This window comes from Dromiciops gliroides, chromosome 2, assembly GCF_019393635.1.
Source record: "Dromiciops gliroides isolate mDroGli1 chromosome 2, mDroGli1.pri, whole genome shotgun sequence".
Lineage (NCBI taxonomy): Eukaryota > Metazoa > Chordata > Mammalia > Microbiotheria > Microbiotheriidae > Dromiciops > Dromiciops gliroides.
This window is the reverse complement of record NC_057862.1, coordinates 429,016,149-429,032,792: the sequence shown is the minus strand read 5'-3', so window position 1 is coordinate 429,032,792 and position 16,644 is coordinate 429,016,149. Positions and strand designations below refer to the sequence as shown.

The following is a 16,644-nucleotide window of genomic DNA, read 5'->3' as shown; positions in this document are numbered from 1 at the left end:
CCTCTTAAGGCTCTCAGCTTATCAGCATACCACCTCCCCCCCTCCATCTCCGGCTTGGCTCTTGTCCTCCACTTCCCCATCCTGTCTCCACTGACATTTCTGCTGAGCCTTGTCCCATTCGGAAGTTCCCTCTCAGAGAATTGGCCCCCTTCCCACCAAACACCAGGGAACTTGCAAGAGACAAATATTTGTTTTCTTCTCCAAAATGCTCCTCTGTTCCACACCCCTTATGGAAAAGAAACTCTCGAACACTTGTAAATACCATGGGAAGAACAGATCTTTTCTGCTGTGTACTTCAATAGCCTCAGAAGACCTGACTTCTCAATCTGGGAAATCCATTTGCCTTCCCCAACAGAAGCTATTCCCCTTCCTCCTTTCTGATATAACAGGAAGAGATTGGTTTTTTTGGGGGGGAAGAACTAAGTTCCTAATACTGACAACTAGCCTGAAAGAAAATGTGCAGTCTTCTGTATGTTCTGGAGGAGAAACGGTTTCTAACCCATCCATTCCAAAGTATTGTAATGTGTGACTGGGGCCCTTTTTGGGGTTTGGGCTATCCAGGGAGATAGAGTGATTGCCATCACTAGAGGTGTTCAAAAAGAGGTTAGCCTCCTTCTCATCTGAGACCTTAAAGAGGGAGTTCACATGGCTGGAAGGAGACTGGATTAATAGAACTCCAAGATCACAGACTGATTATGAGGATCCATGACTACAAGATTCTGCTACAAGTAACTGAGTCTCTCTGGGCCTCAGTTTCCTTTTGATGGAATGAGGAGCCCATAGGTGTCCCTAGTCCCTGCAAGGCTGTTTTGAGGTTAAACTGTCCTAGAAAGTTGGCCTGGGCTGAGCAGAAAACTGCCCGTCTGCAGTACTGCATGTTGGAAAGAGAAAGGTACACTAGCCGTAATGATCTGACTTGAGGTTCCTAATGAAGTTATTCTCCCCTACGCTCTATGTCTAGCATTAGCTCCACTACTTACTATCTAGGTTATCTGGAAGAGACATTTCAACAATCCAAGTCTCAGTTTATTCATCTGTAGAATGAGGATAATACTTGCCATACCTGCCTCCCAGTTTTAAGCACAACACTGGGTACATAATAGGTGAATAATAAATACTTGCTTCTTGATGGCCTGAAGGAAAACAAGGGAGCTCCCAAAGCCTCTTCCTTCTAATGCTTAAGTCTGTTCATGTCATTCAGCTGCTCAAAAACCTGTAATGGTTCCCAAGTGCCTCTAAAACAAAACATACATTCCTTAGCTTGCCATTCAATACCCTTCTCAACTGGACTCAGATCACTGGGCTTGGGTTCAAATTCTGGCTCTGCCTCCTCTACTCGTATGACCTTGGACTGGTCACTTCACTCTCGGGTGTCAGACTAGATGGCCTCAAAATCAGTTTCCAGCTCTAAGCTAATGATCCTATGAACCTTACCTCTTCAGAGTCTATGTATTACAGCCAAACCACTAGATTAACTGTTTTTCAATTCTGTTCTGCCATCCAATATCACCTGGTATCCTCCTGAGCCTGAAATAGGGTCCTTCCTCACCTCCACCTGATGAAATCTTTCTCTTTCTCAAAGACATTGATCGCCCTCTTCAGGGGCTATCTTCTACCTCAGTAGTTCTCCAAGTGTCATTTTTGACCCCCTGGTGGTACCCAAGACCTCATCAGGGGGTCTGCAAGGTCAATACTACTTTGGTGACAGTATTAAGACATTATTTTCCTATTCAGATACCCTTCCCTTTTCCAAGTACACATCTGTGTGATGTGCAGAGAATAGGTTCTCAGTATTTGTTAAGAGTGTAAAGGGGTTTTGTGGCCAAAAGGTATAGAACCTTCTCTCACTACTTCCCCTCCCCTGGAAAACGGAAATGTTTCCTCTCTCCCCAAATCCTATGCTACGGCATTGTCTCCTTGGTTGTCTTTGCCCCTGTGGTACTCACTCCATGTTGCATTGTACTCAATTATGCCTGTGTTGTATTTCCATCTGGATGACTGGAAGCCCTCTGAGAGCAGAGACTGCCTTTTTTCATCACTGTATCCCTAGTGCAAAGCATGAGCATTTAACAGCTGTTTGGTGACTGGGACTCTGTTCTGCACACTCTGCTTTTGCGAATGCTTTGGAATGGTTTCTGACAGGGCCACTCGCCAGGGGGTTGAACCCCCTCACCCCACCCTCAGTCACTTTGTCCCAGCCTCCCTGACGCTGTCCCATGGACCACGACTCAGCAAAAGTCAAGGAGAAGGCACTGAGTCAGCTCAGTGGAGCAAGGAGAAGAACTCACCCACCGTTTCCTCTTTCTGTGGCTACCCTGAAACTTCAATGGGACAGAGTGCTAGAGCCAACATCTCTGCTTCCTTGTCCCCAAAGCTCTGGTCTGGGAAAGAATGAAACCGACCCCCTAGCATTGGACTGAGGATGTTTCTATGGCTCTCCTGGGCCCGAATGCTAAGAGCTAGGAAGAGTTCCCTTCTGACATCAGGAAGAAACCCCTACTTCTCCAAGCATTGAGTAGAATTAAGCTCAGGCCTCACTTTGCAACAGGGAGCCTCAGGGAAGTGGCAGAATGGGAAGGGGGCAATCTCTCTTCTGCAAAAGAGGAGGGGGCAGCTAGGTGGCACTGTGGATAGAGCACCAGCCCCGGATTCAGGAGGACCTGAGTTCAAATCCAGCCTCAGACACTTGATACTTACTAGCTGTGTGACCCTGAGCAAGTCACTTAACCCTCATTGTCCCACAAAAAAAAAAAAAATCCAAAAGAGGAACCGCAGGTGACATCTACAACCAGATACTATCTCCTGTTTCCAGATACCAACAGGACCCAACCTCGAGTAATTCTTTCTATCTTACAGTCAAGTAAACTGAGGCCCCTCTAGAAAGGCTAAGTGATTTGCCCAAGGTCACACAAACAGTAAGTGGTAGAGCCAAGATATGAACCCAAGGTCCTGACACTAAATTCTCTTTCCATCATATCGTGCACTAGATTAACAGAGTTTGAGGATGGTGGACAAAGGTCAGCTAGTACATGACTCTGAGAAAGCCATATAACCCCTCGGGGAGGGCTTCAGTTTCCTAATGTATAAAACAAGAAGTTTGGACCAGGTAACCTCTAAGGTCAGTCTTCCACCTCTAAGTCCATGATCCCTCTTCTGCTATACCTAACTATCTACCTACCTATCTACCTATCTCCAATTTTGTGGATGTCCAAGGTCCCTTCCACCTTTAAATTAAATGATCTATGATGTCTAGTCCAGAGTCCTTCCACTTACCGGGACTTTGGGGAACATCAGAGCTAGGACCTTGAAGACTCAGCCAGGCTAAGGAAGCCTACCAGTCAGTTAGCAGGAGATTAAGGACTCCTAACTCTCACTTCTGTACTCCCTCCACTCTTACAAGAGATCTTTCTTTCTTTTCTTCTTTCTTTTATTTTTTTTTGGGGGGGGGGAGGGCGTGGGGGCAGGGCAATGAAGGTTAAGTGACTTGCCCAGGGTCACACAGCTAGTAAGTATCAAGTTTCTGAGGTCGGATTTGAACTCAGGTCCTCCTGAATCCAGGGCCGGTGCTTTCTCCACTGTGCCACCTAACTGCCCTCACAGGAGATCTTTCAATGCCCTCCTCCCTCCTTGGGCCTGCTTCCATACAATGGGTGGGAAAGCACCCTTTAGAGTCAGCATATCTGCTCTCCTCTCTCCACCTCACCCCAGCTGCCTCTTTGGAAGCCTTTGCTGAGGCAGCTGGCAAGAGAATTGTAGAGGCCGTGGAGGAAGGTCTGTCTCTGTGGTCCCTAATCACCACCCCCTCATCCTCCTGGCCTCCTTCTACCTCAGCAGGGTTTCCAGAGCTAACGAGGCATAGCTGGATCACAAGTGGCATCCACCAGGTGATTCAGAGCACCTTCCGCCAGCATCATCCATGCTGGTTCAGCATCTGCAATCGCCACTTCTCCCGCTTGACTCTCCTCCCAGAACCCAAGGGGGCAGGCCCAGGTGCAGGGAAGGAAAGAAATGCTTCTGGTCCTCACGTATTCTTCTTTCCCAAAGGAGAGTCCACTGTACAGAAACTTGCAGAGTGTCAAAGCCAAAAGGGACCTTGGCTTCCCTCTAATCCAAGCTGATCTTTTACAGGTGAAAGCACGGAAGCCCAGTCAGGAGCTTCAGCATAAGCCAAAGGCTATCAGGTAAATTAATAGGGTCTTTGCATTTTCCCATCATGCTTAGCTTCACATGCAAGACATCTCCCATCTCTGCTCCCTTCAAGCACTGTCCCCTAAACCTGTAACACTCTCCCTCTGCATCTCCACCTCCTGCAATCCCCGGCTTCCTTCCAACTCAGCTCAAGATCCATCTTCCCCACGAAGCTTTTCCTGATCTCCCCAGAGTACCTCCTATTCATCCTGTCTGCATTCTATGTATACTTATACAAACAACATATGTTGTCTAGAACAGAAACTCCTTGAAGGCATGGAGTATTTCACTTCTAGCCCCAGCATTTAGCACAGCACCCGACACAAAGCAGATGATTAATCTACACTCCACTGAATGATTCACTATCAACCCATCCACCAATCAATCAACACTTAAGCAAGTGCTGGTGCTTCTGTTACAGAAGAATAAGCTAAGACTCAAGCTGTGGTGTCTTGTCCTCTTGCAGGTTACCTGCCAGGAGGAGGGATGAGACACAATTATGATAACTGCAATAAACAATAGGACGTTAACAATCGGAGACACAAATCAACCCTGGGAACAACACTTCCCAGGGTTCTTGGGAGGATCAAGTGCAACAGAAAACCTTAAAGTTCTAAATGTAGTAGTAGTAGTAGTAGTAGTAGTACTAGTAGTACTAGTAGTAGTACTAGTAGTAGTAGTAGTAGTAGTACCACCACTACCACTACTACCACCACTACTACCACTACTACCACTACTACTACCACTACTACTACTACTACTACTACTACTACTACTACTACTACTACTACTACCTTTATTATTATTATTAACAAGAATCCATTGAAAGGTCTCTCTTCAAACAAACATTTGGCTTAAAAATTAGGAGTTAAATTCTAATTTTGCTTTCTGTCCCTGGTGACTTCTGTAATCTCAAGCAAAGACTTCAGAAAATGCCCCCTTTCACTTTACTTAAATGCAAAACAAATGACTTCCCTCATCTCTCTCCTGGGGCCCCAAGGGCAGCCCTCCCTGTTGAAGGCTCCATCATCTCTTCTTCCTCCTTCCCTGGCAGGGATGTCACTAATGCTCTCAGACAGGGGACAGATGGCCAAGTCCATTAAGGCCGCATGTCTTCCCAGTCTCTGTCAGGAAGATAACTTATGCCAGACCATGAGAGAGGGATGGGCAAGGCCCCATACCACCAGCACCACAGTCTGAAGATGGATTTGTAGGATAGCTTGGGGAGGAGAGGGTGGTCGGATTCAGTTTCCCCTTTCATATCCCTGGGCATTGATTTCAGTTCCCCCGCCTGGAGTCCGTGTGACTTCCTGAAATAACCAGGACTAGTAATTAAACCCCTGACTAATCCAAACCCCACCCTATCCCTAATTCTCTAGTTTCCCTCTGCCTGCCTGCCTGCCTGCCTCTCTCTAACTCTCTCCCTCCTGACCTTCTCTCTGCCCTTCTATAGGTCACACAGTATCATATCACCTCAGCACAGATCTCTTGTTTGGGGGGACTGTTGTGTCCTCAGAGCCCATCACAGCATCTTGCACTTCTTCATGCAAGTACTAAAAACTGCTCACTGGAGAGAGAGGTAATCACAAAAGACAAAATATACCAAGGGTTCTTAATCCTTTTCGTGTCAAGGACAGCTCTGGTAATTTGGAGAAGCCTATGTCTTTAAAAACATAAAATAAAATGCATGGGTTTATAATGAAAATAGGTTATATTGCCACCCAGTTATCAAAAGAAAATTAAGTTTCTACGTTAAGAAAAACAAATACTCCATATTAAGAAGCCCTGAAATGGGAAATTTCTATTTCAGATGTTTTTGCTTAAACAAAATCAACATGGCTAAGATAAGAAGAAAAAGTGTTGAGCGGGGGAGGGGGGAATGATAAAGGTCTGATGGGCCAAATGCATGAGACCAAGAGGTAAGAGATAGGTAAGGGAGCAAAGGATAGGAATAGTTTTCAAATGAAGAACTGTAAATGACCAACCATTGGTCATTGTAGATTGGACTATATCAATTCACTTCAATCTAGAAAACAACAGTGGAAAGTAATGGAAAAAGAAATAGACTGGGAGTCAGGACACGTGGGAAATCAAGTTATAGCTTCGTCACAAACTTGCTAAGTGACTCTGAGCATGCCCCTTTCTCTTCTCTTCTCTCTTCAGCTTTCCCTTCTCTCTTCAGCTTTCCCTTCTATAAATAATGAAGCAGGAAGACTAACTGACTTCTGTGGTCCCATCCATTGCTGACATTAGATAGTTCTATGAACGAGAAGAAAGAATAGACAGGGCTTCACAGAAAACAGCAGAAGTCAGTGAATCTTACAGGTTTGGGCAACTCTGGGCTTGTGTGGTGGTTCAGCAAGAATCCCTCCCCTCACTCCACCCATCTCCTCACATATGGGGAACCCCAGGTTTCCAGGGAGAAAATTCTGCAGAAACCTTGAAACTTGGCATGGTTCACAAGGGGCAGGACTGATGCAGAGGGGAAAGGGGAAGAGGAGATTTGATTAGTATTTGGGTTGGTCCATTTACTCACCTTAGCTGAACTGAAAACTATGGGTACTATGAGGAAGATGACAAAATGAGGCAAGAAAGGCACTTCGCTCTACTCTCAATCTCCTACCCCATCCCCTCAGCCCAGCCTGGGAGGAAGGGGTCTCCCTTATTCAGTGTGAAACAGGCCCAGGGAGTATGACTAAGCAGAAGGAATGCTGTCTGGTTCCTGGGGCCAAAGTCAGGGGCTGAGCCTGTTGTATGAAGAATCTCATTTTGTCTAAAAACCCCCAGGGCCAGACTTGACCATCCTGGTCTTGCTCCTATGCCCTTCTGTGTGCCCAGGTCTGCAGCTTATAAGAGCAGAGGAAGGTAGCCAGGGGCTGTTCAGTGAGGAGGACCATCAGGGGTGGAGAACCAATAAGTGGTCTGCCAACACTGATGTCCTATAAAACTCCAGCTGACTGTTTCGTCCTTGTCTTTCTAACCCTAGAACCATGCATGGGGCCTAGCACATGACAGGTATTTGATAAATGTTTAGTGAACTAAGCTGAATGTCTCTATATAAGGAAAGTTTGTCCCTCCTCCACTTGCAGGCCCATCAGGTCCAGGTGCCTTGACTCCAGTTCCCCAGGCTAATTCACAGACCTCCAAACTCATATTACAGAGCAAGCACAGGCAGATTTTTGAAGTAAGAATGAGGATCATCATCATCACATTTATAAGGTGTTTTAAGAGCACTCTCCTCAAAGCCTATTGGTCCATCCCAGGTCTCTGGATTCTAACTCCAGAGTTCTTTCCACTCCCTCCCAGACTTTGAAATGATATCAGAGGTCATCTGATACAACTCCACAAAGGCATCCCCTCTAAAGCATCTCTGATGGGTGGGACTATGCTTGGATACAAATAGTGATAGGGAACTCACTACCACACAAAGTAGCCTACTCCATTACTGATCAATACTTGTGCTTAAAAAGATCTTCCTTATAAGTGACCTCAAATCTGTCTTTGCTGCCTAGAGAATACCAGAGTAAAGGTAATAAGCCTTCAAGGTGACTGGGGTACTATTTGTCCATCCAGGGAAGCCAAACGACTTAAGGACAGTATCTATATGCCGAATATATGCAAGCTTCTATGTGTATACTCAAAGGCAAGTAAAATTATCAGTTTCTGGATGGCAGGAACTATTTATTTTTTCCCTTTATAATACTAGCACCTTGCCCATAAAAAGTTCTTAATTAGCATGCTGGATAGAGTTCTGGGCCTAAAGTCAGGAAGACCTAGGTTCAAATCCAGCCTCAGACTAGTTTTGTGACAGTTTGCCTCAGTTTCCTCATCTGTAAAATGAGCTGGAGAAGGAAATGACAAACCACTCCACTATCTCTGCCAAGAAAACACCAAATGAGGTCGTGAAGAGTGAGACATAATGAAAAACAACTATACAAGAAACAATATCCATATATCCATATATATATATATGTATATATATATATACACAAATATATGTTTGTCTGTATATGAATAAAATGGTAATAAAATGTAAAATGGATTTGTTCACTCAGACAAACACTCAGCTGCCCTCTTAGGGACTCCCCCCACTCCTCACCCCACTGAGGGCATGACTCTCTCAACCATCCAGGTCATGGAGCCAAAGTAAAGAAGCAATGAATCAGAAAGGAAAGAGCCAGCAGGTGTCTTGACTTCAACAGATCCCAAGGAACCAATAAATAAAATCCTGGTGGCAAATTTCTTAATCTGCCCTTCTGCTAAGTGGGTAGCATTCAGCCCATGGAGAACAGGTGGCAGGGCAGGACAGCCAGGCGGCCAGGAGTGGCTATTTTTAATGAGTTCATGCCCGGGATGGCTGTAGGTTGGACATAATCTCCAATCAGCACCTCTCCCTCCCTGCCACCCGCTGCTGAGGGGCAGCAATGGGGAAGAGAAAAGGGGAAAGAGGGTAGGAAAACAAGGCTGACCGCCACCTGGCAGCAAGACAACGGGAACCAGGCCCAGTCTTTGCTCACTGTGAAGCCACGGACCCCAGCCAGGGAGGAGCCTGTTGAGAAAGGGCTAGCCCTTCAAAGCCAGCCAAGCAAGGGTATTTTCTTCTGAGCTGGGGAACAAGAGGGGAGTTAGGGGAAAAGGGGGACAAGAAGGAGATGAATCAGCATATTGCCCAAAAGTTGCTGACCTCTCCATAGGATCCCTGTTTCCCACCCCGCAAAGATCACACTGGGCTGAAGGGGGGCAGTATAAGATGGTGGGGGGTAGATGATCTTATCCTAATTCAAATCCTACAGTCTATTTCTGGGTGCTATGTGGCATAGCAGAAAAAATATGGATTTTGGAGTCAAGTATTCAAATATTCAAGTATTCAAATCCTCACTACCCTAGGAGCATTTATTAATCACCTGCTATGGAGCAAGCGTAGGACCTGGGGTAGCTAGGTGGCAAGTGGATAAAGCATCTGGCCTGGAGTCAGGAAGACCTGAGTTCAAATCCAGCCTCAGACATGTACTAGTTGTGTGATCCTGGACAAGTCACTTAACCCTATTTGCCTCCATTTCCTCATCTGTAAAATGAACTGAAGAAGGAAATAGCAAACCACTCCCATATCTTTGCCAAGAAAACCCCAAATGGGGTCACAAAGAGTTAACAACAGCTAAAACCACTCAACAACAACAACATGGACCATGCTATCTATATGTGTGATTATAGGCAAGTCACTCAATCTGTCTCATCCTCAATTTCATAACTATATAATTAGAGGCTTAGATTAGATGATCTCTAAGGAATTTAGGATGGTTCAGGGGTTCTTAATCTAAATCTAAAATCAGGGGTTCTACCCTTCTGACAGTCTGATGAAGCCTATGGGCCCCACTTCAGACAGTTTTTAGTTCCATAAAATACAAAGGACTACAAAGGAAACTTTGGACTTTATACAGGGTGTCCCAAAAGTCAGTACAGTTTTAAGCTATTAATGCTCTCACAAGGAGATAGCATGAAATACGAGTCCTCAGTTCTACTTACTTTTCTAAGCTATTAAAGCTCAGTGCTTCACTAAAACTTTGGGGATGCCCAGTATTGAAATGCAGATATCAAAATATAATAAATGGAATACACACACATGTATGTTCACAGATCCCAAGTTAAGAAGCCCTATTCAAACTTCTATGATCCTAATTTTCGGGGAGTGGGCAACAAAGTCTTGGAGGGGAGGAGTCAGAATCTTGCCCTGGTGGGAAAGGTTCATGAATGAGGGCACCTATAGAATTCCCTGGAAAAGGGCTTCTTCCTATCTGGACGTCCGGCTGATGGGCTCATGGAACCTTAGAGATAGGAAACACCTTAGAACTCTTCTAGTTCCACCCCATCATGTTAGAGGGAGAGTGGCTGAGATGTAGAGAAAGGAAGTGACCCTCCCAAGGTCACTCTGAACAACAAGAGCTGGAGCTAGAACGGAGGTCTCCTTCCTTAGCGTCATATTTAAGGTTTTGAAATCTGCTCCCACTTCCAGCTGTAGGTGCAGGTTGAACAGAGTGCTGCCTCGAGTGAGGAGAAGAGCTTCCAGGTCCTTTTAAGAGACCCTAAGCTCTAGTTCGTATGTTCCCTGGCTTCTCCTAAGGGTCCCCCTCTGTCTTATCGTACCTATCCCCTATTAGTGCTGATGGCAGCACTGAGGAATGGGGCAGGTGGTGGGAGAGGTCCTAAGATGACAGAAAGTGAAGCTCTCTGCCCATTAGGAAACACTCTGCCAGATGTTCGCCAAATCCTGATTAGTGTATAGGCCCTGAAGTGAGCTACAAATCATCATTATTCCTCAGTAATTGCTGAACAGAAAAATGAGCCTGGGGACCCATCCCCTCTCCATCCACCCCAGAGCTTTACTCCCCCCAATCCGTTCTTCTGCTCCTGAGATTTCTGCGGTCACACCCGCAGTGGGGGAGTGAGTGGTCAATGAAAGACAGTCATGGTGTGGAGGAAAGTGAGTCAAAATGGGAAGGTCTCAGTCCAAACTCCGGCTCTCACACCTACTGCCTTGTGTGACCTTGGGCATGTAATGTCTCTGGGACTCAGTTTCCTGCTCTGTAAAAAGAAAGGGTTGGGCTTGTTGGTCAGTTACATGAGATGGTAAGCTCCTTGAGGACAAGGTCTAGGTTCATGGAATCTGCTTGAGACAAACCCTGGCCCTAGGGGCAGCTAGGTGGCACAGTGGATAGAGCACCAGCCCTGGATTCAGGAGGACCTGAGTTCAAATCCGGCCTCAGACACTTGACACTTACTAGCTGTGTGACCCTGGGCAAGTCACTTAACCCTCATTGCCCCGCAAAAAAAAAAAAAATTCCTGGGACAGACCCTGGCCCAACATCCCACGCAGGCAACAGCCTTGTAATTAATGCCATCTAATGGAGCTGGTGGCCATTTGCAGTGCATGATCCGAGCAACAGAGGTGAGGAGGAAGGCTAAGCACTGCAGTTAGAGCCTGGGACTCATGAGGCTGAACTTATCAATTTGATCCCCCATGTGGGGCAATCATCTTGCCTCATTTCTCAGACACCCATTAAGGTTTAAGCTTGGCCATGGACTGACCCCCTCATCTTGACCACAGAGTGATCCCTAACCCCAGCCGGATATTACTGACCTCCAACCTCAACCACAGAATGAATCCTAAGCCAAGCTCTAGCCTAGCCCCTGACCACAGAGGCATCAGTACATCTTGATCACAAAAAAAGGGACAAGGTAAGAACTAGGGCTGGTTCAACACAGCCCAGAGGTAGACTGGCATCCTCTTTGAACATAGAAGAAAACATGTTATCCTCATCACCCTTAGCATCACTATTTTCAATGCTAGATTCAACATTTAGAAAGTTTCAATGCCCATAGAGCCAATCAATGGCAGATACCTTCTTTTGGCTACTCACCTGGGGGCTGCCCGTCCCAAACCCGAGGGTGGGAGTTGTGGGGACAGACATTGAGTGAGGCCCCATGGGGGAGCTGATGACAGAGAAGGGAGGGCCCATGCCATTGATGGGGGAACTGAGGGTGCTGATGGGTGAGTGCAGCTGGCTAGATGAGCCGAGTGATGAGCCAAGGCCTGGGCCAATGGACGGGTGCAGGGAGGGTGCAGCCATGGACCCTCTGCCAGTGGGGGAATTCAGGGATGTGGAATTGACCTGGGTGGAAAAATCTGCAAGACAAAAACAAGGGAAAAGCAGTGGTTACAGGAGAGACATTCACTTGCAAGGCTTCCTCTAAAGTTTTCTAACAGAAAAGGAACCTCCATCTCCCCTAGCTCTCCTGTACTGGAACAAATGACCCTCAAGGTTGGTACCAGCAGCCTACCACAGTTTCCTGCAATTAAAGTTTCAACAGGACTGGATAGTTCATAACACTGTCCATTCTTGCCCTAACCATACCCCAGTCTAGCACACCCTGGTCTCTGGACCCTGGAGTACCCTGTTGTTTTTCTTTTCCATAGGCTTCCCCACTTTTTGAGTTTTCATTCGAGCACCTTGGAAAAATAATGTTCACCTCTGTTATCTGTCATCTGATGCACTCTTAAGATGCCTGTCTGGGTTCCTCACCCAGACAAGTCATAGTAATAATCTAGAAGCATCCAGTGTCTCCTAACTCTACCATGTCAAAGGGCTTACAAAGAAATCTGTTCATCCCCATCACAGTGTCCCTCCCTCAGAGTCAAGGGAGCTAATATTCCTTTTTCCCTCCCTTTCCCCTTGGAGGAAAATGTGAGCTCAGGTCAAGGAAGGTTCTAAGTCTCATTCCAGGTCACACAGAAATGCAGCTGGGAGCTAAGAACAGACGGTTCTGTTCTATTAGGGGCTAAGCAAAGGCTGTTTCAAGGGAGTTTTGGGGGAGGAGGGTAGAAAAGGAAACACAATGCATGATATTTATGATGCATAGGTGTACTTTAAAAGCATGGCATGCCACCCCTCACCAGAGAAAAGCAACTGTGATACCAAAGGGGAAGAGTACATATTAAACATAATATACAGTCCATGAGAGAATCGTGGCCAGTGTTGCAAGTGGGCGTTTCTAGATGTTAGATTGAAGTGGGACATATTTGATGTACAAGCGAGTGAGTCTGCGTTCTGGGTGCAGAGTCCTGTTTTCAGATGTGGTCTGCAGGGGCAAGTAACATGCGTGTGGGAGTCATGCTAAAGTGACAAGCTTCAGGGAAGGCCATGTTTGTGCATGGGCAGAGTGGATGAAGGGCACTGCAGAGCAAGGAGGCTCAGGTGTGGGAGTGTGACCTCCCACTTGTTCAGGACCTTTCATCTTGAGGATTTCAAAGCATTCAGCAAACACTAATTATTTTTCCCCACCCCTATGACTTGAGCAGAGAGTAACCTCACCAGGATGCAGGCATACTGGACGGTAAACAAGTTGCCCACATCCCAATCAGAAGTCTATCGTTTAGAAATCTATTGTGAATGTGAGCAACACGACAGACTAGATATTTTCTCTGATCCCTATGACTTCTCAAACCTCTGCAAAACAAAAATTATGCACCAAAGATAAAGCCACTTCTGCTGTCGCTGTGATCTAGGACACACAGAAATGAAAATCCTCCAAACCCCTGCTCACTGACCTTGAGCTCACTCAGCACCCTCACCCACTTCTCACACTATTAGCAACGAAGCTGCATTAGCAAACTCTAGGACCCAATACAGGTTCACAACAAAACCCATCCCCAAGTCTCAATCCCCTCTCCTCCCTTCCAGTGCCCTAGAGACCTCAGCTCCAGGCAGTGAAAATGAGACCAACCCCCTGGCACCAACAAGGCAAAACTCTGATTATGCCAGGGCAAACAACCCTGTAGCATCAGCTGGCATCTCTCTGAATGAGCTGTGGCAGGCCAGGGAAGAGAGGGGACAGGAATGTGGGGAATGGGTGACCCCATGCAGCCCTCCACTAAGGCTAAGGGAGAAAGAACAGCATCCACCTGTGACCAGTTTTGACCCTACAAAAGTCACTTGGGAGAGAAATCTAGGTTTCAAAACCATCTCAGTGGGAGAAGACTGAGACAACTTGGAGATCCAGTGCCCAATGAAACCATGATCAGAAGGGACAATAAGAAAGTGAACAGGGGAAAATGTAAGGGGGAAATGACTGAAATTACCAAAGATTCTGGGAAGATGAAAATTCAAACACTTTGAACACAAGCAGTAAATCAATAGGGAAAATATTAACAACAGAAGGAAATATGGCCTCCAGATACAAGATAGAAGCAGGAAAGAAAAAAATAATTAATAAATGGAACTCCAAAGGGAAAGGGATAACAAAAGAGAGAAGGGGAGAGAGGGAGTGAGAGGAACAGAGCCAGTGAGAACAGGACCACCTTTCAAAAGATTAAAGGTAAAGTAACTGTAAGAACATAGTACTTTGTTTACAGCAGAAGAAGGGGGAAAATTAAAACTTGAGGAAAATCCCAATATTAGAGACAGAGGGAGGAAAATATAAGCCTAACTCTCATAACTTTAAGAGTGAACGGATTAAACAATTCAATGAAACAAAAAGGAATGACAGATTGGATAACAAAACTCTACAATCTGTTGCTTACCAGAAACACATTTTAAAAATAAAAACAACGCAAAATAAACCTCAGGAAATAGAAAAAAAAATTACTATCAAGTAAATCCCCAAAAGCAGAAGTTGCTATGATGTTATGTGACAAAGCAAAAACAAAAATTCAGAAGATAAGAAATAAAACAAGGAAACCATACTATGCTGAAAGGAACCACAGAAAACAAATAATATAAGCACTGACCCGATAATCAACAATTAATGAGTAACAAACCTATAACCTTTAAATGCCTTAACATCCAAATTGATAAAGGAAACATTGAGCTAACAAAACAAAACAAAACAAACAAACACAAAAACCCACACAAACATAGATAATAACACAATGGCAACCACAGACTTCAATATCCCTCTCTGAGTTTTGGACAAGTCCAACAGAAAGATAAACAAAAGGAAAAATATGGACCTGTACAAATTGCTGGAGAAACTAGATGTGAGAGACTTATGGTGTCTTCTAAATGGGATCAGCAAAAGAATATCCACATTCTACCACATGTAACTTTTACAAAAATTTGTCATGTACTAGGGCATAGAGATAATTGCAAACATATGTAAAAACACAGAAATAGTTCATTCATCCTTTACAGACCATAAAGTAATAAAAATAGCCATGGGTTTAGGGACCACAAACAAAAAATACATACCAAAATGGGGACTTAAAAATTAAATCCTAAATAATGAGTGGGCCAAAGAACAAATCATAGAAACAATAATTATGTAAAAGAAAATGACAATGATAAATCAACACATTAGAATTTCTAGGATTTGGCAAAAGCATTCTTTGGGTAAAAAATTGAATCCCTACAAACATATATTAACAAAACAAGAAAAGAGAGGATTAATGAACTGATGCATTTTAAAATGAAGCTTTAAAAATTAGAAAGTCAAGAAATAAACAAACCTAAAATAGGCATGAAAGAGGAAATGCTTTTAAAAAAAAAATTAGAGAGGGAATAGATACATTGAGGAAAAACAAAGAAATGACAAATAAAACCAAAACTGGCTCTGAAAAAAACTAATAAATTGATAAACCCTTAGTTAATCTGATTAATAAGAGAAAAGTAGAAAATCAAATCAACAAAATAACAAATGAATAAGATGAAATCTCAACAAAAACAGAAGAAATAAAAAGAATAATCATAACATATTATACTCAGGTATAATAAGACCAAGAACACAAAAGAAATACAGAAATGCTTTCAAAAATATAAACCATCCAAACCATCATATCAGCTAGATAGATAACCCTATCTCAGAAAAAAAAAAAACTAGATATAGCTTTAAAAAAACTACCAAAGGAAAAAACTACTAGTCCTGATGTATTTATAGGATAATTCAATCAACTTTTAAAGAAGTAAATTCCCATACTTCACAAATTATTCCCAAAATTGAGAAAGAAATCATAGTAACCAAAATCTTTGTTTGAGACAAATACCAAATACCAGAGAAAGATAAAACACATAAAGAAAACTATAGGTCAAAATCATTCATGAACATTGATTCAAAACTTGTAAACAAAATCCTGCCAAACAGACTACAGTGATTTATACAATAAATCATTCATAAATCATTCTAGATTTATAACAGAAGTTTAAGGATGATTCAGCATTAGGAAAGCAATAAAAACAATTAATCCTTTTAAAAATCAAAACATCCAAAATCACATGACCATCTCAATAGATGCAAAAAGAACCTTTGACAAAATACACCATTCTTTTATAAAAACTCTACAAATTATAGGCATAGAGAGACTTTTGTTTAATATCATTAAAAGCACCTATCTAAAACCAAGGATCATTTGGAATGAGGATATACTAGAACCTTTTCCAAAAAAGACATGAGGGTGAAGCAAGGATACCCACTCTCTCTAATATAATTTCATATAGTTCTAGAAATACTAGCAACAGCAATAAGTCAAGAAAAAGACATTAAAAGGTATAAAGACAGATAAAGAGGAGATAAAATGTTCACTTTGCTGATGATTTAATGGTGGGTTTTTTAAATCTCAAAGAATCAGCAAAAATACTGAGACAATTCATTGTTTGAGCAAAGTTGCAGGATACAAAATAAATCCTCAAAGATCAATAGCATTTCTACATAATAATAACAAAATACAAAAAAAGCAATAATAGAAAGGGAAATCCCATTCCAAATAACTACAAAATGCACAATATATCTGGGGACTGACCTACCAAAGTACACAAAAGACTTAGATTACTCTGTAAAGAAATAAAGAACAACTTAACTAGCTAGAGGAATATTCAGTGTTCATGGGTAGGCCAGGTCAGTATAAAAACTATAATGCTTTGAAATTTTATACTTTTAATGCTATACTATCAAAATACCAGAGGGATATTC

General features: G+C 43.6%; 1 protein-coding gene across 2 annotated transcripts in view; it reads right to left on the bottom strand.

The window, feature by feature from the left end:
• RXRA (retinoid X receptor alpha) overlaps positions 1-16,644 on the bottom strand; it is a 441,222-nt gene that overhangs the window by 72,767 nt on the left and 351,811 nt on the right. For both annotated transcript variants that reach the window (XM_043981047.1, XM_043981048.1), the window contains exon 2: positions 11,604-11,869. In XM_043981047.1, coding sequence (XP_043836982.1) covers positions 11,604-11,869 — 266 coding nt within the window. The remainder of the gene's footprint in view (positions 1-11,603; positions 11,870-16,644) is intronic.